The sequence below is a fragment of the Terrapene carolina genome, unplaced genomic scaffold (assembly GCF_002925995.2).
Source record: "Terrapene carolina triunguis isolate 2854851 unplaced genomic scaffold, T_m_triunguis-2.0 Scaffold192, whole genome shotgun sequence".
Taxonomy (NCBI): domain Eukaryota; kingdom Metazoa; phylum Chordata; order Testudines; family Emydidae; genus Terrapene; species Terrapene triunguis.
In genome coordinates this window covers 8,683,330-8,709,398 of record NW_020664543.1, presented here as the reverse complement: position 1 = coordinate 8,709,398, position 26,069 = coordinate 8,683,330, and the positions used below count along the sequence as shown (strand labels likewise).

General features: G+C 46.3%; 1 protein-coding gene across 1 annotated transcript in view; it reads left to right on the top strand.

Moving 5' to 3' along the window:
* The first annotated feature begins 334 nt into the window (after positions 1-334).
* RHBDL3 (rhomboid like 3) overlaps positions 335-26,069 on the top strand; it is a 63,688-nt gene continuing 37,953 nt past the window's right edge. Inside the window, 3 exon segments of the mRNA XM_029912208.1 lie at positions 335-502; positions 504-530; positions 8,792-8,950. Coding sequence (XP_029768068.1) covers positions 335-502; positions 504-530; positions 8,792-8,950 — 354 coding nt within the window.

Below are 26,069 nucleotides of genomic sequence, written 5' to 3'. Positions count from 1 at the left end.
CTCAGTCGTGGCTGATGTGCCTTTAATTAAAGAGGCAGAACAGTCTGGGGTTTAATTGAACACACTCACCCCTCACCACCACCACCACCACCTTTAAAACAAAGTTTCTAGCTGCGTCCTTTTCTAAGCAGTCTTGCTGGGGCACCTTAACTTTATGACGAGTTCATAATAATAATCATAATTAATAAGAGAGCTTGCAGTGGGGGGGAAAAACATGTGCCTCAAGTCCGGTGGTTGTTATGGTCATTAACATATTTACATTTTTGCTTAAGAGCCTGGTGGGGGATCAAGGGAATTAAGGGTAATTGTCTTTGAGATGCAGAGGAAACCTTGCATGAAATTGTCGTTAGTGCCCTATTGTGCCAAATGGGCGTCCAGCCTTCCGCACTCCTCAGCCCCAGCAGTTGAGTTATGTTTGTTCACTTACATAAAGGCAAAGGGAGAAGTAATACGGCCGAGCTTAAAACAGGAAGCCACTGCCTTGAGTTGGATCACAGGAGTGTTTGTCTGGTGAGTGGCTCCCAGTTGAGGTTAGGAGCTCAGGGGCTGTGTGGATCTGATGTCAGCCCTGACTTGCAATCTTGATGGAATTGGAGATGCCAGTCCTGTCTTGGGGGATGAGTTTCCAGGAATAAATTAACCATGGATCAATATTTGAAGCATCTTCTAGTTAAGGTCAGTTTCTTTTTACAGCTAGTTGATTTGGGGTAGGGTGGGGAGAGGGTGGGGCATTTAAACTGTGCAGTTATTTGTTGTTTTATCATGTGATGGGAAATGTGAAGAAGCCACTAAATTATCTGATTTTTGTAGCTAGCTGCTGTTTTGGAATAAGGGTTGAGGAGTTTGATTTATTTGTGTGTGGAGGAGATTGGGGGGTGCTGTTAAGATCAAATTGTCTAGATCTTGTAATAGACAAGCAAATCCAGAAAAAATAAATATAAAAACCTACAGCATCTATGTTAGAGCTGGGGCTCCAGGCAAAAAATGTCAGACATGGATACTCCAAATTGGGTCAGTCCCGTTGTAAAGAGAGAGGCCATTTGTAAATATTCAGATTAGGGGAGTTTACCATTCAAATCTCAGTTTTCAGAATTGTTCAGATCCCAGGTTTTGATTCAAACCCATTTCTAATCAGTATCGATGAATGAATGAATGCAAACGACATGAAATGCAAGAACAGGCCGGCTGTACTGTGAGAATAGAGTTTGTTCCAGTTATAATATGCTTGGGATGCTGCAGGAAGTACCAGCTACCTTTCATTTGGATCATCTCTGGGAAAAGCACAGCAGCAGAGCGGCATGAAGAGCGAAAGTTGTGTGTGTGTAATCGTTAGGCCTTCTCTGACTGGAGAGTCTTCTAACATTACCAGCATGGCCTTCAGATGTCTGGGAAGTCAGTTAGTCACTTCGATGCCAATTGCTATCAGCTTGAGTGACGAGATCAGATCTGTTTTGACTCTAATGCTGATATCACAGTGGTAGCTAAAATTAGTTTGTGCAGTGTTTTGAAGCCTTATAACTACTGGTTATTCTTACAAACGTTTTTGCCATGTTTCATTATATAACAAATGTCAGTTAAAGCTATTTGTGATCTTTATAGCTCTTACTGCTTACAGGAAGGTGTAATTCATGCCCGTTAAAGAAATGTACACACTTCAAATTGCTGCTCATAGGCTTTCCTACCCACAAGCTACTTTCCCAAAGTCAAACAGTGAGCTAATAACATAGCTGGGGGTGGAGTCCAGGGGGTCTGACTCCTCCCCCTGCTTTAACCATTAGACACATGGACCTCAAGTAGTGAAACGTTTAAACCTACGAGGTGCGAATGTATCATCCCTGAGCAGGATAAATCCTTTCACTGAAATTTGAGACTATAGTTAAACAATGCAGTGAAGTAAAATGACCGTGTTGGATCGAATGTTGTCAGTTAATGAGCATAAATACAGCAGTGTACCTTGGATCACAAGTATTGGAGATGGCTTTATTAGATGACTGAGTCTATCTGCCTCTGATAAGGCAGCATAAATTCTCCTCGATAAAGGTTATATCTGCTATTATGCTAATGACGCACTCTTCCTTGGATGTATGGTTTTGACAACTCCATTTTATTCTGGTGTTGGGCAGTGCAAAATTAGACTGGTCTTTGAGTTACAGACAGGGCCAACAGGCAGTAAAAATGGACCTGAACTGAGACATCGAAAGGCTTGTCTTTGTGACCATTTAGTTCACGACAAGCTGGGGTGTGAATCTATCCTGCAGCAGCCTGCCGTGGAGTAACTGTCCATGTACGCTTTGCTAACGCACATTAACAATTTGTTAATGTGTGGTTTGACTGAGTCCTTTTTTGAAGAGGACTAGATCAAAGCACATTAATGAACTGCCAGTGTGCATCAGCTGGGTGCACGTGGACAGTTAGTTCGCAGCAGTCTAGTGCAGGGTAGATTCATTCCCCAGCTTGTCGTGAACTAGATGGTTGTGTAGGCAAGCCCTGAGTCTGGCTATGGTATTAGGATCCAATCTTCCAGCTCTCATCCAATTGCAGAGGGGCTAGATGCAGCATTAATATCTGAACTTCTCCAAATCTTGAGATGTTGGGATCAAGGGGATTAATTTTACCCCTTCTTTAGTTGGAACTGGTGAAGAAAGCGACCTTTGGGATTGGAGGCCGGTTGTCAGGAAGGCACGTCACGTCACAGGGCGCATTGCAAAGACATAACTTGGCGCATGGAGGAAAACATACAGCATTGACTTTCTGCAGATCATTTGTTTTGTTTGTTTCCAATCATCCACCCCCACTGACAGCTCCTGTATTGAGGCAACTCCTCCATCTCAGTTCGAATGCATGCAGCAGCCCCCTCCCCTCTGCTGTTAACCCCCTGACCCCTCCCCCTTTTTGGACAATTCTATCAAAACAAAACAAAAAAAGGAGGTTTTTCAGCAGACGCTTAAGACTGGTAGCAACTGTGGAGGCTGTGAGCGTCGATCCAGAGAGAGTATCGCAAGGGAAGCAGCGGCACGACTCTATTCAGGAGCACTCGAGTGAGCAGGTTGGCAGCTGAATGCTGAAGTCTTGCAGCAGAAGCCCTCTGATTAGGGGCTCAGCTGGCTCAGTGAGCGAGCTGGAGCCATACGCACAGACTACCTCTTCAAAACAATCGGCCTTGCGCTGAGGTCAGTTTTGTACTGTGGATTCTTCAGCTGCTCCGCCTGATGGGGAGCGCTCTGCCAGATTTAGCTGCTGGCATGCTGTTCCCCTGCCACTTGGGCCACTTGCCAAGCCAGCTTTTCTTTTGCTGTCTCCAAACCAAGCCAGCCAAAAGGTGCAGGCATTCAAGCTTTTGTTCACTGCTAGGAAAGAGTGAAGGTTGTTGAAATCATGTTGCTTTCACTGAACTCCCTTTCATGTCCAAAATGTTTCCATGGAAATATACCTCCTGCACTGAAATGCTCCTGTCCCGCCTCCCTTTTCCTTCCATCTTTTAATCCAGCCAACAAGCTTGATATCATTATCTACAAAGAGAGGCCAATGGGATACAGACTCTTCTGAGTCAAGTTGGAAAATCAAAGGCAAAACTCCCAGCAAATGAGAGCCGGCTGAGACTAGACCGAATTGAAGTTACAGCAAATTGGTCCAGCCGCTTATGTCTGTTTAGTTTCCAAGTTTAAAAAGAAATGGGTTCGATCTGATGTCAGTTTTGGGTTTCTAATTTGCTACGTGTCGCATTTTGGCTGATGCTGCGTCCAGATGAGAACACAAGCTGGCAGCACTTTGGCCAGGAGTTGCCTACGGTTTTGCGTTAGGACGGAACCCAACTGTAGTGCCATGCCCATGCTGGTGTTCAAACTTCCTTGCAAAGGTGACGTTGTCAGGTTCCAGTCCAGCTGAGTATCTCAAAAACCATTGTCCCTAACTGGTGCTCATTGTCATCTTCGTTGGCTGCCAGAGCGGGCAAGGATGGAAGGGCCTTGGAGAACGGACTATGTTGTCAGCAACTGGTGTGGCTAGGTCACGGATAAGGCATTTTGGAAGGGGGAAGACATGCAAGGGAAGCTTTGTGGTATTGCATCCTCCATCTGATCTGTGAATCAATAAGGGGCTTTAGTTTTCAGGGCTGTCAATCCAGCAGCTTTCACCAGCACCAAAGAAAGAGGGGAAATATAACATCTTTATGGATTCAGAGCTACAAAGCCTATATGACATTTCAAGACTGGATTAAGAGAGATGTAGCAATTAGAACTGGAAAAGATCTCTTAGGTCATCAGTGCAGGCCTGTTCCATAAAGTGTATTTATAAAAAATACAGGATTCTTTATAACAATTTAAAAAAAACCCCAAAGCCTCTGTGTCTCTCTCCTCAATGCCTGGAGATACCGCTGTAGATCAATGAACTCAAGTGACACCAAGTAATTCAGTGAATTCTAATCTTTGACGGAAATCCAGTACATCCTGCAGATACTCAGTTAAAGTTAACAGATTGTCACCAGTGGAAGACAAGATTTCTCTGTACTCTGCTAGGAAGCAATAGCGTTCTTGGTAAAAGTGGGGGGAGTTAATACAGAATTTAATGTGGGAATCTCTTTCTACTGAGCATTTCAGAAGATAAATTGAAATGGCATGTGGCTGCCTTGTCATTTCTGGTTTAATATGTTATTTATCTCCATAGTTCACACTCCCAAGAACCTGCTTGTAATCCATTTCGAAATAAAAATCTCTGCAGCAACAAAAACATACATCTGATTTGGAAGCAGTCGTAAAAAAGCTGCTTTGCTTGTCAGTTTTCAGCACTGTGCCTGAGGAAGAGTCTATATTATTCCTGCTTTGAAAAGATGTTAATAAATACAGATGTAAAACTATTCTTTGGCTAGCTTCTCTTGTTCAGGCTGCATCCCCCATGTACTTAAATGTTCAGTCACAAAGTTTTAAATTTAAATAAACGGCAGAAGGAGAGAGAAATTAAGATGCATTAGGAAGGGAGAAGAGGGCTGATTTCAGCTGGGGTTTGAAATGAGATGGAGAGCTGGTAAGATGGAAAGATGCGGGAAAGAGGCTCCAGATGACAGGAGAGGGGGAATGCTCTAGCAGCTCCAGGGTGAGCCGCAGAACCAGTCTGGGCCGAATGGAATGAAGGAAACAGGTAAGGGAATAAATAGGGTCTACAATGTCCAAAAAGAAGCAACTTTTCAATTAACAAGTCCAGAGGGGATTATTCCGTCTCATTCAGAATGCCTGACTGTTTCATTTACTCCAGAAGACACTCCTGGCTCTGTGTAAATGGTCTGACTGAAAACTAAAGACAGATCTGAGCTGAGGAACTCTGACATGCAAACTTCCCCACCTTGCTAAGGAGTTCAGATTCCTTGTTCTAACTCAAGCTGTTCTTCTGAAAATGACCATCTGACCACAAGGTGTCTCCTTATTCTCAGGTCTTTTAATCATTGGCTGGAAGCCCCAAAATCAGACATGGCCTTTCCACGAGGAGGCGAAGAGGGGACAGTCGAGCGCACCAGCATTGCTGTTGGCCAGCTGGAATGATGACAGTCAGTAAAGTTACTTGCAGTTGCTCAAGGATAGGTCCGTCATGTGAAACTTATAACAACTTTTCTGGTTTGGGGTCCTGTTATGAACCAGAAATTTAGGCTGGATTCACCATACAATTCAAAGAGGTTCATGGTTAAAGTATTGGGCAGATCTTAAGCTATGTTCCTGTTGGATAAATTCAGAACCAGGCCTGCGCTTCACACTTGGTTTCTTCCTCTCTAATGGGTCAAAGCAAACCATAGATCCAAACACCTCATAGCCAAAGTTCAGATCCAAACTTGGTGGCTTGGGCCCATGTCTAGTTTTGACCTCAAACCAGGTAGCAGTTGGTGCTTTGAGCTGTGTTTCATGTAGAGTTTTTATATTGGTTTAAAGCAACAAAACTCAAAGCAACAAAACTCAAAGCAAAATTTGGTTGGAGGTGTGGGAGCCCGTACAAGCACAGAGCAAATTAAAATGGTTCCTCCCTTCAAACCCAAACTACCATGCTTGCCATAGTCTGTCAATGACCCTTTGTCTGTCCTGACGGATACGGTTCTCTGTAATTTAAACTGAGAATCATTTTTCTTTAAAATGACTTGACTTTGCCTCCATTTTGCCAAAGCCCATTATTTGTAAAGGGGGAAAACAGCCTTTAGCAAGGAAACCACAAGATGGTGAATGGGTTTGGGAGGCAGAGGGGGGCACAAGGGGTTGGTTATGTTTTTTTGTTTATCTACCAGGTTTGAAGTTGGGAAGGCTGCAGGTGACAGTCTGTCACATTCTCAAAAGGTCTCTTTTGGACTCTCCTGTCCTCTCGGGATATTTTCCATCCAGCGTTCTCACTATTACAATGAGCTAGCCAATGTGTCCATGCTGTTATGTGTACGCATGACTGCCATCTACTGGACAGAGTCAGAACCACTCAACCGTGTCAATGCTGTCCTGCTAACAGACAAAGGAGATTCTCCTTTGGCTGTTATAGAAGAGTCCTGTACTTTTTAGAATAGGAGTGTCTGAGTTCTATCCCCGCTGTTGCTGTAAAGCTACAGATGACCATGGGGTGCAATCTGGTAATAACTGAGAAACCTTAGGCCGCCAAAGATTTCTTATACTATTATCTTGCGATTCACCCTTAATTTTTTTAATGACATTGTAAATCTTAAGATTTGCAATGCTTCCAGTCCCATCTCCTCAGGATAAGTGATTGGCTTGAGGCAGACCATGTGAGCTCAGAGCTGTACTAATGAATGAACTGAGATAGATAATCTCTCTCTTACGCTCTGTAGAGTCACTTGGGAACACTATTTTTTTTCATAGATTTTTCTAGGCCAGAAGGGACCTTTTGATCACCTTGTCTGACCTCCTGTATAACACAGGCCATAAAACCTCACCCATTATTGCTTGTAGCAAGCCCCTAACTTTTGATAGTTCTCAAACTTCATTGCACCGTGACCCACTTCTGATCCACCGTGATCCACTTCTGACAAAAATTATTACATGACCCCAGAAGTGGGGACCGAAGCCTGAGCCTGCCCAAATCCTGCCACCCAGGGCTGAAGGACTCGGGTGTCAGCTTCAGCCCAGGGCAGTGGGGCTCGGGCATCGGCTTCAGGCCTGGGGTGTTGGCTTCAGCCCCGGGCCCCAGCAAGTCAAACGCCAGCCCGAGTGACCCCATTAAAATGGGAGTTGTGACCGACTTTGGGGTCCCCACCCCCCCAGTTTGAGTATCTCTGAGCTAGATCATAACTTTTAGAAAGACATCCAGTCTTGATTTAAAGACTTCAGGTGATGGAGAACACACCACACTCTGAGGTACATTGTTCCAATGGTTGATTGCCCTCACTGTTAAAAAGTGCCTCTTCTTTCTCGTCTCAATTTGTCTAGCTTCAGCTTCCAGCCATTGGATCATGTTATGCCTTCGTCTGCTAGATTAAAGAGACCTCTGCTATCAGAAATCTTCTGATGTAGTTGCCGATAGGCTGTGATCAAGTCACCTCTTAACTTTTACTTGGAGAGATTAGATTGAATTTCTTACGTCTCTCAGCGTAAGGCAGATTTTCCAGCCCTTGAATCATTTTTGTTCTCTGCTCATCCAGATCTGTTTGGTATTGTTGTGCGTGGTTTTCAATGGCTACTCTGTTCCACTCCCAGGGACGCACCCGCGTTTCAGGGGTGGTGATGTGGGTAATATTTTTCAAGTGGTGCAAGATCGTTTAGGGTGAAAGTGCTCGACAAGAAATGCAAGTTGTGTTGTTTCTTTGCCCAGAATTTGACAGGATAAGGAATCTGAAAATCGATATAAGCCATCTGGCTGCCTGCCTGACAAGAGCAAGTGTTGACAGTTAGTTTTAACTTTACAAATAAAAGCATGAACAGAAACAACCACTCAATTAAATGCATCTACTGGCCAAATAGAGGAGTACCTGCTGAGACTCCGTGTGTGGTGTTTACTTTGAAATGCAGACTCCAAGAGAGATCTGTGACTGTGTAGGACAAGGCAAGGTCTGTAGGTAAAAGAAGTTTGAATGAAGAGGCTGATGGGAACATTAATTGGGCACGTCTGCTCACTGAACTAGATCAGGATGAGAAGGGGGTTGTTGTACCTGAATACAGAGCTCATTCAGGGAGGTTCCTTTGTCCTCATAACCCTACTTGCCTTGCAGTTGGGATTTGGAATTAACTTTAGAAAGCAGACGTTAGCAACCCTGCAGGTATTAGAGTTTTTGGGTTATGTCTCTGATTGCTGGCAGCTTGGCTTGGTCTCCACTCACAAGGGCAGTGCCCCTCCTCATTTCTAGCTAATCGAGTTTTTACGTGTCCTGACCACAGATGAGGTGATCATGCCAAGCTACCGGCAACCAAAGACCTAAGGCTGCTCCCTAGGGAAATGCAGAGGTTTTCTTTCCTGCCCACTGATCTGGTCTCCTCATGCTCTCCCCTTCATGTTTACCTGGAGCATCCTTCCCTATCTCAGGCAGACATAACCTTGGCATTCTCCAGCACAGAGGCTACATCCAAGACAGTGTCCCCACAGCTAGTGTAACTGGTTGTCTGGTACTGATTGGATGATGGTAGAAGAATTCTCTCCATCCCTTGGAGCAGAGACCTGTGCATCCCACAATGCTACCAGCAAAAGTGATAAAACTGTGATGGCTTGCATGGCAACATGGCATGGCTGGGCCTGCGGCTGAGGCTGAACCCTTAGGAGGTCAGCATTGTAGGTGTTGTGTAATGCTGAGGAAATAATTCTTGCTTTGTTTTCTCCCTCTCAGTTTGACCCCGAGAGCACTGGCTACATCAGCACTGAGAAATTCCGAAACCTCCTCCAAAGACACGGCTCTGAGCTGGACCCACACAAATTGGAGGTTCTCTTGGCCTTGGCAGACAATAATTCAGACGGGAAGATCTGTTACCAGGACTTCGTCAACCTGGTAAGTGAGCCACCAGGAGGAGCAGATCTCAGTCCTAGATGCTGGGTTTGCTTCCGACGTAAAATGTTAAGCAAAGAGGAGCAGCTGTTTCGTTTCTAGCAAAGATTTGCTGGGTCCCTCCGCAAACTCTGGGTGGGGTTTTCAAAAGCGCTCAGTGGTAGCCGAGCTCTGAAGTTGATGGTAAAGCTCCCATCAACTTTAATGGAAACAAAGTTAGGCCACTGCTGGTCGCTTCTGAAAATCCCCCGCTGTGTGTGTTTTAAAGGAGTTAGGCGGTGCTCCCCTTGGAACATTCCTTCCCCTCCATCTGCACTTTTAGCTTTTAGGCATTCGGGAGAAGGGCAGCCTGTCAGGAGTTTCACACTTTCAGGGAAAGCACTGAGAAGCCAACAACTCTCAGCGTTTACTTAGGTGAGACAGTTGACCAGGCTGCTTGGGTTCTGATGAGACAGGCTGCAGGGCTGCATGTTTACAATAAACTCATGTGGGACTGATTTCCAGACTCGAAACTGCCAGTCGGGACTGCTCATGGTGACCTCTTGTGCAGGATGGCGAATAATTAAAGAAAAAAAGGTTCTGTTTGACTTCAGATTTCCCAGCCTTAGGATTTCCTTCCTCCGCCTAGGCGTCTGTGAGCGGAAATCGTGATTGTCCAAATTGGATGCTGAGGTGAGGGCTGTTGTCAGCCATACCTCATGGGCCCTGAAAACTGATCATGTGGTTCCATTCCCACTGCAGAGGGGCCTGGGACATGGGTGATGTTTTCAAAAGTGACCTAGGCTGTGTCTGCAGCTGAGGTGTGATTGGCGCGTGGGTAAGTTTACCTGCGCAGGTAACAATAGCATCATAGACGTGGCAGCCTGAGCTTCAGCGCGGGCTGGCAACCTGACTAGAACCTCTGGGGAGCCTGGGGATGTACTCAGGTTGCTAGCCTGTGCGGAAGCCTGAGCTGCAATGTCTTCATTACTTCTTACCTAATTAAAGCTAGCCCATGTATGCCTACCCACACTACGATACACCTTCGCTTGCTATGTATATAGACATACCCGAAGGCACTTTGGACCCTGAGCTCCATTGACTTTCAATGAGACCTAGATGCCTAGGCATCTACGTCATTTTTGAAAATACGATTTAGGTTCCTACATCATCTGAAAATGTTTTGAAAATGTTACCCTTTATTTCAGCTGGCCTCTGGCTGTGGGATCTGTTTGTGACCAGGATCACACAGGCAGCACTAGAAATAGTCTCGTGCTCCATAAACAGCTACTGCTGTGACAACAAGGGGGAGAAACTGTGTTTTTTGACAAGCTGGTTCCCTCCGCTCTGCTCCCATCTGCCCATGTGCACGGAGAGACCCGCCTTCTTGGGCATACTGCCCCTCCCGGGGGTTCTCGGCTGACAGTAAAGATTCTCCTTTTTCTTTCCGTCGTGCACTCTGTCTGTCTCGATATGTCAGTCAATATACTGCATGATGTGTTTTGTTCAAAGGTAGATTTCTCTCTGGGTAGCTGTAGGTATAGGAATCTCACACTCTATAAAAAGTTCTAACTAAGCCTGTGTTGATCCCATCTGACCAAAGAATGTTGCTAATGAGGCACTGAGCCGTAATAATTCTCCAGCGCAGGAGCTGGCGTAAACTGTGAAAATGACCAGTCCGGCTGCCTGACGTTAAAATAAAACCAGCAAGCAACCTAACCAAGGGGAGACGGGCCAGCCCAGACTCTGAAGCTGAAACCGGCAGCTGCCGTGGCCCACCCAGGGCTAGGTTAAAAGCTACAGTGAGGTTTGCTGCCTGAGCCCCCGTGCCTCGTGGTGTTGGGTACGAGCCCCTTTACGCCAGCTGAGTCCTGGGGAAACAGGACATCTTCTCCTTTTATCGCAGCTAGGGCTGGGACACGTTTCCTGTGTCGCCTGCTCAGCAGGAACCCTCCATCCACAATTCCTCCAACTCCCGCCACAAACACACTCGCTAGTTTCACTAGCTCTGGCTACGTTACACATTCTGCCCTGCTCCCACCATCACCACCTGCCTTGACTCTCTTTTCCCCTCCGCCTCCTCTCCCGACAGCAGCAGCACAGTGTGGAGAACATGGGGGGTGGCAAAGATGGGATGCACTGACTATGGGCATTGCAGCCGAACGGTGAGGGGAAAGAGGCAGGTTAGGGCGTGGGCTGGCACACAATGAAGCCAGTGGCAAGCTCTCATTTACTCCATTGGTGCAGGGGTAAAGAGCTTGGATCCTGCACCATTGAAGTGTTGCCACTGACTCCAAAAGGTGCAATCCTGCTCCAATTCTCTCTTTGTGCTCTGGTTTCCCCATCAATAACATAGGAGTAATAGTGCGCTCCTGCCTCACCTTAGTGATGCCTGTTAAAATGCCTTGGAGGCCCTGCTGGAAGGTGCTGCATGGTCCTGCTGCAGAATGGGACTCTTGTTAGGGGAAATTTCTCTTGGCCCACCAGCAATCCCTCCATTTTATTACTTACCTGTTGTTTTCTCAGTTTAGGCTGCAGGCTCCCTCTGTGTATCCTGTAGTGCCTGAGTTCAATAAATACGGGAAAAGCATACCAGGGTCGAGCTATCAGGCATCCTCAGCTGTGGGTAAGCAGCGAGGTGAAATTACCCTAGGAAGAGGCACTGAACTAGATCTGTTGGGTTTAATCATGCCGTCTTAGCAGCTCCTTGTGTGGTTTTATGTACACGTGAAATGCAGCAGCAATAAAACTGAATGCTGTGAGTTTGGTGAGTGATCACCTAGCCCCACCAGCTGAAGGCTCATGGACAGAGTGGTCAGTAATACCCCATGTTCAATGGTAAATGATAATATTTCACACCCATATACAGTTTCATGTGTTCAAAGTCCCGTGCGAGCATTTTACTACTTAAGCCGCACACCTTTTGGGGGCAAGCATCGTTCAACTCCTTTTATTGGAGGCAGAGAGGTGAAATAACTTGCCCAAGGCCACACAGTGAATTGTTGTTAACAGTGGGATTAGAACCATAGGCCTTTCTGACTACCAACCAGCATGCCTAGTCCACCCAGACACAAAGCAAATGTGATTGATGGAGCTAACACTAGGAGTCTGGAGAACTGTCTGGGACCCATCACCCAATCATAGAATCATAGAATATCAGGGTTGGAAGGGACCTCAAGAGATCATCTAGTCCAACCCCCTGCTCAAAGCAGGACCAATTCCCAACTAAACTAAGATCCTCTTTGACCCAGGCACATCATCCCCACTTGTAGGAAGGGGAGTTAGCTGCAGGTTTTGAAGAGAGACAATCCTGAACCGTTTCTGCCTGAAATGCTTGTACAGAAAGGAAAACGTCATTATATTTTATGGAGTTAGCCTGATAAGAAGAAGTGATTGGTTTCCTATCACCTCTCCCTTTATCTCCCTCATTTACATGTTGGCTCTAGCTAATCAATAGACCCGCAGGTGCTGAAAAGCTAAATTACTTATAAATGGTGCCTCTTCTTCACCTCCCCCAGGCTGTTTAGTGGGTGCTATAAATCAAACTTTCCAAGGCTGCTTCTCCTTGCCGTAGTCTTTCACTCTCCTTAGAAGATTCATACCACGCTCCTGCTGAGGAAATAGGCAAAGAGCAACATAGGAATAATAAAATTGATCAGAAAAAGCATGGATGAGATTGCTGTAAAACCAGCCCATCTGATTCATTTGATAGCTGGGCTCTAACCTGTTTGTTTACAAGCAAGCATGGTCTAGTGCAGTGGCTCTTAACCTTTACTGCAGCCTGCGCCCCTTTAGTTCTCAAAATATGTTTTCACACCCCTTATCAAAAATCGTTGAAGTAGGTCAGTTCTTTAAACCTAGATATATTTGTTGTTTGTATATTACAGTAATCGTTAAAAAATGTATACAGGGGAGTCGCATCTTACGCGGGGGTTAGGTTCTGAAGTCCGCGCGTAAGGCGAAAATCACGTATAGTCAAATGGTCATTGAGTGGAATGGTGGGCGGAATCGCCCGCACTACAGGTACAGTATTAAAATTGTTATTTTTCTCTTTTTTGTTTTGTTTTGCTGAGCGCGCATAGTTAAAATCGCGTAAGTTAAATGCGCCTATGATGCGACTCCACTGTAATTTTGTTAAATACATAGGTTTGATGAAACAAAGTAGGTTGTACTTGCATGCTCGTGCTTAATTTGTGTTTTTGGTGATTTACCTTCTAAAAAAATCTGGCCTGTCTCGCACCCCCAGAAAGGGCATCTCTCACTCTCAGGGGGTGCGTGCACCCCAGGTTAAGAACCACTAGTCTAGTGACTAAGGCTCTGGCCGTGGGGCTGGGTTCTGTTCCTGCCCCTGTGTGACCTTGAGCAAATCACTTCCCGGCTCTGTGCTTCTGCTCCCCCGTCTACTTGGTTTGTAAGCTCCTGGGGGCAGGGAGGGTCTCTTAGGCACAGTGGGGTCCTGAGCTTGGTTGTGGTCTGTCATGCACATCAGAAGAATACGAAAACATTTTATACATAACCTCAGATACCTTATCAAAAGACAGGAAGGAAAGCTCAGAGGGCAGATCTGAACACTCTGTGCCCAGCAGATAGCCTCCTCTCTAGGGTCGCTGAGCTGTGGAAAGGTGTTCAAAGCACTCCTAGAAGTGACTGACCATCCCTTAGCCTAAGATGTATTTTTCACTTTGGATGGGGGCTGGTAGTCCTCAAAGATTGCCCCTTTAATTCCCTCTCACTCACCTACTTTACCCACCCACAAAGGCCTCACAGCAAATAGCGGAGAGGGAAGGCTTGAGCCAGAGATGGTTCCACTACTTCAATGCAAAAATCCACTGGAAATACCTGTAATCTAATGCCCAAGGTGCGTGGACCTGTGAGTGCGATGAACTTCCATCTGGCACAAGCAGTGATAAATCTCCTTCAGCGGAATGGGGTGACATTGGAATAGATGGGGAAACCTGGGATGTTTCATACATTTATAAAAGCTCAACCACTGGAGAGACGTTTTTCTTATTATCAAGGAAAACCTGGCATGGCACCAAGAATTATGCCGACGAGCACTTTACAAATAGCTAAAATGGAACGTGTATGATAGATAATACCTGCGTTGAAGTACTTGCATGTAAGTGTCCTTGCAGTCCATTAAAGTACTTTGAAGTCTAGACTGGATACAGTTGTTGCAGTCTTGTGTAGGGAATTACTCACAGCACTGAAGATTCTGGTGCAGTAATAAGTAAATACCTTCTGTTGGGTAATAATTAAATACCTCTGCTTTTTGCTCTTCGTCTGAGGATTGATTTTCCTATTTCATTGGCTTAGTTAGTGTGATGAATTGATCTGCTTTCAGAGATTGTGGTGATGAATCTGGGGGAGGGAAACATAGATCATCTGTTATACACATCACCGCCGGGACTTTGAGTGTGGCTGGGTGTTTTTCTATCAATATTTATGAGTGAACATTCTGAACTGTTAAAACATTATTGATTCGTTTCTTGTGGGGCCTCCCAAACAAGTCCACGTTACTGTGACTTTATTAGCAGCAAGAGCCGGAGCCAAAATGGCACTAACAGAACTCTAGTCACGGGTGGGGAGGGGGTCCAGCCAGCTGGGGCAGGTTTCAGAGGCCATGTCTGATGTGGTTGGTAATGTAGGGAATGAAGAAGGAGGGAGATTCCTGGGTTCCTGCGTGTCACAAAAGCAGCTCACGGGTTTCTTCACAAACTTCGCCCACAGGGAGGTTGGGCTGGGTGTGACACTTACTGTCACTTGGAGTCTGAAAGTCAAATAAAAAGCCCCTCGGACAGGAAGTCGAGCACTGGGCTGGGATCAGGAGACCTGGGTTCTAGTCCCAGCTCTGCCACTGCAACTTTGGCCCGTCTGTTTCACCCCGCTGTGTTTCTCCTGCCGTCCTTTGCGTGTCTGGTCTCTGTGAATCGTCAGTTCTAAGTGCCCAGCAAAGTGGCGCCTCGATCTATGTTGGCGCTGCAGTGACACAAAACATAAATAATCAGAAATCAGGGATCTGTTTATCTTGATGGGCTGTAACAGAGCCTGGGTATGCACTTATGGTCTGACGCCGAGAGGTGCTAGACACCTGCTGCTTTCACAGACCATGGCAGCAGCTCAGTACATGGGGCTCCCAGGCTGCCAGACTCCCTGCTGCAGAGCCAGGAACAGAGTCCTGGTTAGAGACCGGGCTTCCTGGCTCTGTGGCAGGAAGCCTGGAAGCTCTGGTGTCTCTCACTCTGGGGCACTCTGCATGGTGGGGCTGCCCTGGGGCCACATACCCCAGAAGCCCAGGCTCCATGGAAGCCCACCATGCAGTCTGGCAGGAAACCTGTCTGTGGTTTGTCAAACCTGATACGTTTTCCCAAAATACTTTAGGTCCAAATCTGTATTTTCTGACGAAAACAGGTTTTGTCAGAAAATTCCTGATCCGTTCCAGTCCTGGATGCATTACAGCCTACCTCTCCCCTTACATACCACTTCTCAGATCAGCCAGGAAGCTTCTACTAATGTCCCCAAGGTTTGGTCTGCAGGGACTAATGGAAGCACTTCTTTGGTGGAGGACCTTCTGTTCTGGAATTTGCTTCACGGGTTGGTCCAGCGAAGCCAAAACTGGCATGACCTTCAGAGCCTGCTTTAAAGCTCATCTTTTAAACTAGACTCTTCCTTGAGAGTGGCAGCTGTGTGCTATGGGGTAACCTGGGAGCAGGTTTCAATGAATTGAGTTGATGTTTGTCAGTGTGTGCGTTTGATGATGGTCAACTGTCTTTGTCCCCCTCTAGTGGCTCAACCACATAAAAGATATCCACCTGCAATTGCTTCCAGCTTCCATGTTAGTTTAAGAGGTAGAGGCCTGTACTTTGGAGCAACGTGTCGGTGCAATCCAGACAGGGCGCCATTACATATGCTATATGTGCCCAGAGAAACTAGGATGGTGGCATTATATACATCTTTTAAAAAAATCAAATACATAATTGAAAAGCATGGGTGTCTGTGTAATATGACGGGTGGGCAAATTCTACTAACATTCATTCATATTCTTTAAACATATTGTTTAAACTCTTTTTGTCCTTTCTGTATTCATTTTCTGGAAATATTCTAACAAACAAGCTTTTTGGTTCTGGAATGTTTGTGAAAATAGTGATCTCTAAGCAAAGCTTAGAGGATATTCACAAAAAGCCACATTTAGAATTCAGTATCACACTGAAAACTTAGAGTTATTCATCCAATAAGGGACCATAAATATTACCCACATGCCCTGCTTGAATTTTGAATAGTGAAAACTTGCAACAGTCTGCTTCGGAATAATCTACAGACCCCAAAATTATCCCTAGAAATTATTCAGCAAACAATTCAGAATAATGAATAAATTCTAGAACATTGAAGTCTGCTGATGCAGTTCACAAACAGAGTGAAATTCATCAGGTAAATGAATCATTTTGAATGATTTCTCATCTATATGTATGAGAATCACATTGAGTATGTATAAAACATAATACTGCATCATATACATATTTTATTTATAAAAGAACATGTTTTCAAGAAGCCACAAAGAACAGCAAAAAGCAATCACAAGTGGCTTTTTCCTGTCTCAGACACTGGGAAGAAAAGCCGCTTGCTGGGAAAACGAATATGTATTTTGTATATTTCTGTTATCCGGTTGGTTTTCTCTGGCATAGAGGAGACACTGAAAGTACACAAGGAAAGTGCTGGCTGTAAACAAACAGCAACAGCTGCAGGAGGAGATAAAGCCCAAAGCTGTTTAACTAACTTTGCTACCTTCAGAGATGAGATGATCCAGAAAGTAATTACAGCCGAGACATTATTTACTGAGTTGAACACAACTTGCCTTTGGCAGCCGGGGACCTCGCAGGTCAACTTTTTCACACCGTGTCCTGCGATTCCAACAATGCTGAGCAGCAGGGCTACGGATCCCCGTAGAGATGGAGTCTCTGCTTCCCGGCCAAGCATTCTTTCTCTTCTCTCTGGAAACATGGGACAGATTTGGTACATCAGACAAACCAGGCGACCTGCGAGCCGCACCAGGTTCCTCCTCAGGTATGGCACCAGAGCCAGGGAGGGAGCAGCTGCTACAGTACAGCCAGCAGCCTGGCCTCTACTTTATATCATAGCAGAAGAGTGATACAAAGCAACTTCCAAGCTGCTTTGGTACCTTGTAATACAATAGAGTTATAACCTGGCATCATGCCTTGTGCTTACAGTTTTCTCTTATGAAAATCACTTGCCTATCGTGGGGCCATGACTATCTAAGGAAGGTAATTTCAGCCTAAGGCCTAGTGTGCGCTAGAAAAGCTTTGTGGGTATAGCTTATACCTGCAGAGGAGTGCTTTTGCGGGCATAGCTTACACCAGTTCCCTGAACAAAATAAGCTGTACTGGCAAAAGCACAAAATCACACCCCTAATCAACATGGCTATACCAGCAAGTGTCTGCCGTAGACCTGGCCTTTTCCATCTGTGTCTCTGTGTATTGCAGTAGATAAAGTGCAGGTTTAAAAGTCCAGTGGACTTAGGTTCTAGTCCCTGCTGTGCCACAGATATTACTGTGAGAAATGGGCATGTTCCTTCACCTCTCTGGGCCTGATTTCCTGTATGTAAAAGGGCGATGATAGCTACCTACCTCTTCTGTGGCTTGCTTAATATTAGTAACTACTGGCTGAGATCCTCCAGTGGAAGATGTGGCAGAAATACCAGATATTGTTTCATTGTGTTGTCCCAGCTCTTTGATGAAGATTGTGGAGAGAAGCTGTGTGGAGCAAGGAGGGTTGGGGGCAACAGCTGTCTCTGGAAGGGACTGGCTATTTCAACACCCTGGGAATGTCAGGCAAGCTCCTAGAAACAGCCCTCAGTGTGATTTACGAAACGCAATACAGTGGGTTCCAAAATAAATAGTTAGCTGTAGCTTTGTAGTAACTTTAAGCTAATGCAGCATCTTTGCTTTGAGCAAAATGTATCCGCTAATTTAAACCAGATCCTTTGTTACCCAGGTCTGGGATCAGTGCCCCCAGTCAGTGTCTAGATTTCAGTGGCTTCTCATAGGAGGCAAATCCTAGCAAAAGGCATTTTTTTTAACCTTGTGTCAGCTGTACAACAATAATCAAATCACCCTAATCCGAGATTCACAGGTGCCAGCCATTGGTGCTGGAACTGGGAGTGCTGCTACACCCCCTGGCTTGACATGGTTTCCATCATTTACAGGGTTTACAGTTTGGTTCAATGGCTCTCAGCACGCCTACTATATAAATTGTTCCAGCACTCCTGGCACCAGCATGGTTCCTCCTCCAGGGAAACAGCCCAGCAGCCTTCCTGCTCCCCACCCTTTCTCCTCTGAACTGCCCAGGCCATGCACTGGCAGCCTCCAACACCAACTTGTTCTCTGTGAAAGCAAATAAATAAACCAAGCTGAAAAGGCTGGGTAGCATCTGTGGCCTCTGCTCTTCCTGCTCATGCATGACAGTGACGCATGCCTGGTGGTCATCAGAGAGGGAGAAGGAAAGGCTAGTTTGGGATAGTTCCCTCTTCAGTGGAGTGGGGGGGAGGGCGCTGTATCAGAATTTGCTATGAGTAATATATACAGAGATCAGGGCCCTAATGGGCTAGGTGCTCTCCATGCATAATAAGAGAAACCGTCCTTTTCCTGAAGAGCTTCCAGTTTAGACAAGACAGACAAAATGTGGAAGGGGAAAGACAGGTGAAGTGACTCCCCTGAGGTCACACAGTCTAGTTGCTCTAGCAGGCTTTGGGTGCTGTAAAAATGACATTAGTGTAAGACCTGGGGCCCAATTCTGGTATCCAGCTATGTCTGTACGTGTGAAAAGCCCCAGCCAGAAGGAGAACCCCCCTAGTTCCTCCAAAATCAATGGAGTTGACATTCTGCCAGCTCCCTGTAGCATCTTCCAGCACTGAGCCACAAGACTTAAGGGTCCTGGCCTAAGTGAGCTGTGTGGGCATCTGAACCAAGGCCCATGGCTGGCTGGATAGCAGAGCAAAATATTTCTGCCCTGGTAGCATTTCACTGCACCCGTTCTGCAGGCAAAAATGGAGGGCCAAAATTTGGTTCCTGAAATTTAACGGTTAGTATGCTTTTTAAAATGTGCTGCTCTGGGCAATCTTATGGAAAAGATCCTACGGAATTTAATAGCAAATCACTATTCTGTAGGTTTTATGAATCACCGTATAGAATGTAATAGACATCAGTAGCCTGGCTATAGAATTTTATAGGTTTGCTCATAAAACCCATAGAAAAGATCTCATGAAATACTTAATACTATTTTTTTTTTAAAGTTTCATAGGCCTTGTTGGTTCAGGCCTTGATTTAACAAAGCACTTAAGCAGCTATTTGACTGGAACTCAATGATATATAAGCATGTATTTAAAAATAAGCATATGCTTAAGTGTTTCCTCGACTGGGGCCATAATCACTATTAAATTCTATAGGACATTTTGGTGGACTGGGGAATTTAATGAGGTTTTGTTGGGATCTTTCCCTTTTGGAAAACTCCTGTAAAACTTAGTAAGGATGAAACCAATAGAGTTAAACTGAAAATAAAAAATAGAGTTCTATTGAAATTACTCTAAAAACTGATCAAATTGAATAGAGAATTGTGTCCTTTACTGGATTTTTAAAGCAGTCTCTAGAATTTAATGCAGAGTTATATCCTGGTTACAGAATTCTATCGATTGGTTCCAGAGTTCTATAGATAGATGGCTGCCTTTATGAAATTCTGTCGTGTTTTCCTTTTGGGTTGTAAAAGGCTCTGTGCAGCACGTCGTTTTATAGCCCTTCAAATACATTGTCGTCTTGGAACTTCGTAACCTTTTCCCTCTGCATTTTTTCAGGGTCACGCATTGTGGACAATTGTTCTGTGTACAAAACCTTTTGTTGGCAACTTACGCCACTGAAAGGAACCATAAAAGCAGCCTCTCTGAGCTCTTCTGTTTTCCCCTTCCAGAGATCTTGGCGATAGCCGCACACCCCCGCTATCAGCTGTGTTGCAAATGAAAAGTTCACATTGTTTTGGTTTCTGAAAGGATTTTTCCAAGTTGAACTTTCCACATGTTGTTAGTTTTAAAGGGGTGGGACATGGCTCACGCGGGGGAGCGTTGCAGAGCCAGTAGGCACACATGACCCAGAATCCAAGCTGTGCTGAGAACCTCCTGTGAGATGTGGCATGCTCCCTAGCTCCCACCTCAAGCCACGCTCTAACTACTAACTGCACAGTCTCCCCAGTGACTTCCGTCTGACCTGCTTTAGAAGCTTTGTATGTATGTACTTACATTTTTCCTAAGATGCTTTCCAAATCACATGGCAAACTCTCTCCCCCCCCCCCCCATTACCCTGGTGGTAGCACATTGCTAAGAACAGGGCTCTGTCCTGCCTAGCTCTGGTGAACAGTGTGGGTGCTTTCATAGATGTTAAGTCCAGAAGGGACTATTACATCATCTAGTCTGAAGTCCTGCCTAAAACAAGCCACAGAATTTAGTCCAGTTACTCCCATATGGAGCCCAATACCTTGTGTTTGACTAAAGCATGTCTTCCAGACAGGCGATGGAGAATCCACCACTTCTCTTGGTAATTTGTTCCCATTGCTAATAACCCCCCCCCTTAAAAATGTGTGCCTTATTTCTAATATGAGTTTATCTGGCTTTAACTTGCAGCCTTTGTTTTCTTGTTATGCCTTTCTCCACTAGATTAAAGAGGCCTTTGGTAATCCAATATTTTCTCCCTGTTGTGGTATTTGTACTCTGTAATCAAGCCACCTCTTGATCTTTTTGATCAACACCAGGCCAACTTCCTGGGAATGTTCAGATTGGAAATGGACCAAACCTAGGATCTGAACCCACCCACCCACCCACCTCTGGACCAGTTCAGAGGTGTAACTTGATTTGCTTTGGTTCCCACGGGTGTTATTGTGCTTCTGACTCCTGATTCCACCTTCAGTGCATCTTTTCTCATGGAGTGAAATCCTGGTTCTGTTGGTGTTAATTGGCGTTTTGCTATTGACCTCAATGGAGCCAGAATGTCACCCAGAATCTCCGGCATATGCCTGTGCACAGTAGCTTCATATGAGGGATTTTCTTGGGCATTGCAGCAATTGTTTGGGGGCAGGCAGGGTTCAGTCGTGAACAACATTAAAGTGAGGTGTCTGTAAGGGATGAGGTGAGGCATTTTATAGGAGTTCTGCTTTTGGCTGTAGAATACAGCTCTCCGTGTTTTTTGTTTTTTTTCTGTGCTTCCAGCTTTCTTTTTTACCTTACAGAAGGCCTGCCCATGGGAGGGGGGGGGGGGGGGGGACAAAGACAGCAATTGCCCAGGGGCCCAGGTGATTTAAAAGGGCCCAGGGGCCCCTGATTGCCACCACCAGCAGAGCTAAGGCAGGCTTCCTGCCCACCCTCACTCCGCACCACTCTGGAAGCGTCCGGAAGCAACTGGAACGGCCCGCGGGGGCAGGGGGTCTCCACGCGCCGCTGCCCCAGCGCCAACTCTGCAGTTCCCATTGGCCGGGAACTGCGGCCAATGGGAGCTGCCGGGGCGGTGCCTGCAGGCAGCAGTGCGCGGAGACCCCCTGAGTCCCCCACCTAGGAGCCGCTGCCAGAGGGGTGTGCCGGTCGCTTTCGGGAGCCACCCAAGGTAAGCACCGACCCCCTGGCCCCCTCCTGCCCCCCAACCCCCTGCCCCAGCCTAGATCCTGCACCTCGCACCCAAACTCCCTCCCAGAGCCCACACCCCCTCCCACACCCAAATTCCCTCCCAGAGCCTGCACCCCTCACCCCCTCCTGCACCCAAATTCCCTCCCAGAGCCTGCACCCCTCACACACCCAAACTGCCTCCCAGAGCCCGCACCCCCTCCCGCACCCAAACTCCCTCCCAGAGCAGGCAGCCCACACCCCCTCCTACACCCCAACCCCATGCCCCAGCCTGGTGAAAGTGAGTGAGGGTGGAGGAGAGCGAGCGACAGAGGGAGGGGGGATGGAGTGAGCAGGGGCGTGGCCTCAAGAAGAGGCAGGACAGGGGTGTGGCCTCAGGGAAGGGGCGGGGCAAGGGTCTTTGGGTTTGCGCGATTAGACAGTTGGCACCCCTACCGGGCGGGCATATGGAAGCCCTGGCCGTGCTGGAAGAGCGTGCCCAGCAGTGCAGCTGGCAGCTCGCTGGACACCAGCCAGCACAGGCACGGCACTGCCCAAATGTCAGGCGGACCACGTCCGCGGGGGTGCAGCTTGTGCGTGCGTGGGGGCCCATTGACTGTTCTGCCCTGGGACCCAGAATTGCTGTCGGCGGGCCTTCCGTACAGTATCTTGATCTGGTTCACACAAGATCATTGTTCAGTGGTGCAGTGTCCACGGTGTGTGTGACACTTGGTTATTATACTTAGTCAGACTTGGCTTGAGAATCACCAGCGGGGGAGGGGCTCTGTATCAGTGAAAAGCTGCTAATAAAAAAAGGAGAAAACATTAGATTTAATCTATTGACTTTTTTGGTGGATCAACTATCACCATGACGATTTTATTATCTTTGATGGGATGAGCTTTTAAGGAGTTGCATACCGTATCCCGTCTGCAAGTTAATGGGGAGTGGGGAATGATTTAAGCCCTCTTCTTTTTTTTTTTAAATGGTACTTGGGAATATTTTGTAGCGCAGTCATAAAAAGGCTATAAATCATATCTCCAGTTTCCTACTATCTGGCTTCCTAGGGTCTGTGCTTCTATTTAAATAGTCTGTATAGAAGGATTATATAAACGTTGCGCTGCACTCACTGGGTGTAATTCGACAGCACAATAAACCCCAAATCTGTGATTATAGGGGCACTGCCAAGTAAACCCCAAGGTTGCCCAAATGAGTCACGTCTCCGATGAAGTCTTACCCTAGACACTAAAACACCATTCCTTTTCCAGTAACCATTTTATGTATAAAAGACCTTTGCTTTAAAAACTGGAATCTGTATCTTCACAGTTCCCCCCAGCCAGGTGTAATTTCCATTGGGCGGATCTTCTTGTTCTTTCTAACCTGCAAATATTCAGTGTAGAAACCACACAGGTTTTTTAGCCCCGTCTCTTCTCTCCTTTGTGCCCTGTGAGTGATACCTTCTGGAGAAGGGCAGCCTCCTGCACCATCCCTCAACCCAGTTTAGTTATTAACTTCATGGATGACTGCGACAGGGTCGGGCCAGATGGCTACAGGAGAGTGATCGAAGGCAGATAGATTAGATTAAGCAGGTCCCTTTTCCCTGGGTAAGGTAACCGGCGGTTCCAGAACAATCAGGAACTTGCTGGAACCAATTAAGGCAGGCAGGCTAATTAGGACACCTGGAGCCAATTAAGAAGCTGCTAGAATCAGTTAAGACAGGCAGGCTAATCAGGGCACCTGGTTTAAAAAGGCCCTCACTTCAGTCATTGAGGGGCGTGCAAGGACTGAGGGTGAGAGGGTGTGCTGCTGGAGGACTGAGGTGTACAAACGCTATCTGGCATCAGGAAGAAGATCCTGTGGTGAGAATAAAGAAGGTGTTGGGAGGAGGCCATGGGGAAGTAGCCCAGGGAGTTGTAGCTGTCACACAGCTGTTATAAGAAACACTGTAGACAGCTGTGATCCACAGAGCCCTGGGCTGGAACCCGGAGTAGATGGTGGGCCTGGGTTCCCCCCATCCCTCCCAACTCCCTATTGGATACAGGAGGATTGTCATGGATTGTGGGTCCCACCAGAGGGGAAGGTCCCTGGCCTGTCCCATGACCCACTAGGTGGATCAGCAGAGACTGCGGAGATTGGTCTCCTTCCGTTTCCCCATGCTGAGCAGTGATGAGGTTAGCTGAGTGAATGGCAGGTTTGAGCCACTAGCAAACGTGGCCAAACTGAGGTGCTGCTGTGAATCTCTGAGGCGAGCAAATCCGCCAATAAGCGCAAGACCCACCAACGCAGAGGAGGAACTTTGTCACATGACCTTCAGCTCCACCATGCAAAAGCACTTAAATCACTCCATTTCTCTTTGGCTGTCTTGCTGGCTGGGAATACAGGACTCCCGGGTTCTATTCCTGGCTAACATCCAGAGCTATAATAGTAAATACGGGGGTGGAGGGGAAAGAGGAGAAATAGTTTTGGAAGGGGTATAAAACCTCATGTTTCATTTTAAGCCAATCTCTAGCTCTTAGAGGGTAGGAGAAAACTTCCTCAAGGGACAGGTGATCCCGCAATTTCCAGCTGCAGGATTTCCTGCACTTTGCTCTGCAGCATCTGGTGCTGGCCACTGTTGGAGAGGAAGATTCTGATCTAGATGGGCCACACATCTGATGCAGTGTAGCAAACTTTGATCAGCCTCTCACTTCCTGTGCAGCCTTGGGCAGGTCATTCAATTGTTCTGTGCTCGGTTTACCAATCTGTAAAGCAGGGCAGATACCCTGCTGGTCAGCGTGTGTGTCACATGCCCCACTCTGTGCCTAAGCCTCAGAGAACATGGGCCTGTTGCAACTTTCAGCTTGACAGCCTGACTCTTGAGGTCAAGCTGTAAAGACTCATGCAGTTAGCTCTGGAGGTCCCTGGTTCAGTCCCTGGTATTGGTCGCGATGGTGTCTGCCACGTAAGTGGGGGCCTGTCCAGGATCCAAACTGTTGGCCTTAAAAGCTTGGGATAATCTTCCTCTGTCCGGAGGGTGTATATAACCCACTGATCAGTGGGTTCCTCGTTCTGCCTAAGCTAGAGGAAGTGAATCTGTCACAGCACAGGGGACAGTGCAACAAACATTGATCAGTGGGTCTCAAATACTGTCCTCCTATTTGGATGCAGTGGGAAGTCATCAGTCACGTGATGGTGAACCTACAGCACTGGGAGATACTTGCGGGGAGAGAGTGTTATTATACTGTTTACTGAAGGACCTATCGGGGGGAATTTTTAAGGACACCAGTGACAAGTAGGTACCCAACCCCTATGGAAACTCACATAATGGGAGTTAATAAAATTCTATATATGGGGAAGATTTTCAGTGGCAGTGAGCCCCATTGGTGTGTATATTATGTATGTCCAATACATACAACATAATGCTTAGTGCATGATTCGTATGTTAGGGCCTGTCTACATTAAGGAAATTTTCACCAACGTGGTTACGCCAATATAGCTACGGCAACACAAACCAATGTAGACACACTGCACCACTGTAAAAGGGGCTTGAACTTACTAGAGCCGGCCTCACTGATGCAAACCTCACATTGCATTAATATGGTGTGTTTTCATTAGGGGGGTTGTGTTTGTGTAACAGTTAATCTGTGTTGGTGCAGTTAATCTGGTGCACATTTCCCTAGCATAGACGGAGCTTAAGGTTGATGGTTGGGGCAGGGGAGGAGGGAGGTATAAAGTGAGGAACATGGTTGTAGTCAATAGTGGTAATTCATGACAAGCTCTTGTATGCACAAACAGGACAAGATGCCTTGGTCAGGAATAATATGATATCTTGAGGGGGAGAAGCTGAGAAAACATAGCTTCTCTCTGTGGCACTTGAAAACCCTGGTTCATTCATGTGAATCCCTTACAGTACTTGTATGCCAAGTTCTTCCTCTCAAGAAGAGGAGTTCAATGAAGATGCACCACATGCTGACCCATCACAGGGCCCCATCCACATGGCCATCCTTAAACAAGTAAATTGTAACCATTTTGTGTGGATTGCTTTCCCATTGGTCCCATCTCAGTAGGATCTTGTCGCATGTCATTGCTGACACACAAAGTGCTGCATGCATCCCATTATATGAGCTGTCATGGGGCCATGCCAGGATTTTGAAATCTAATAACTGGGATACAAGAGGTGCTGTCTGAGCACGCTCAGCTTGTGTGTCATTTTGAGCCCATCTGATACATGGTATATGCAGCAGCAGACGAGAGAATGTTCTCTCCAGTGAAATAGTCTAGCAACTAATCATTACGCTTATTAGAGTGGAACTTGGCATAGGAATTTCCATCCTAAGCCATGATTTCTCAGCTGTTTCAAATCACTTATGGCTGAAACTTGATACACGAGATGTCAAGTTAAATGGCCATTTTAATTTATATATATATATAATATTATGAAATGGTATAAATACATTTTAAAAACATTCAGTCACTTCAGAAAATTAAATCTGGGCTCTTTTCAGCTCAGATGTCTC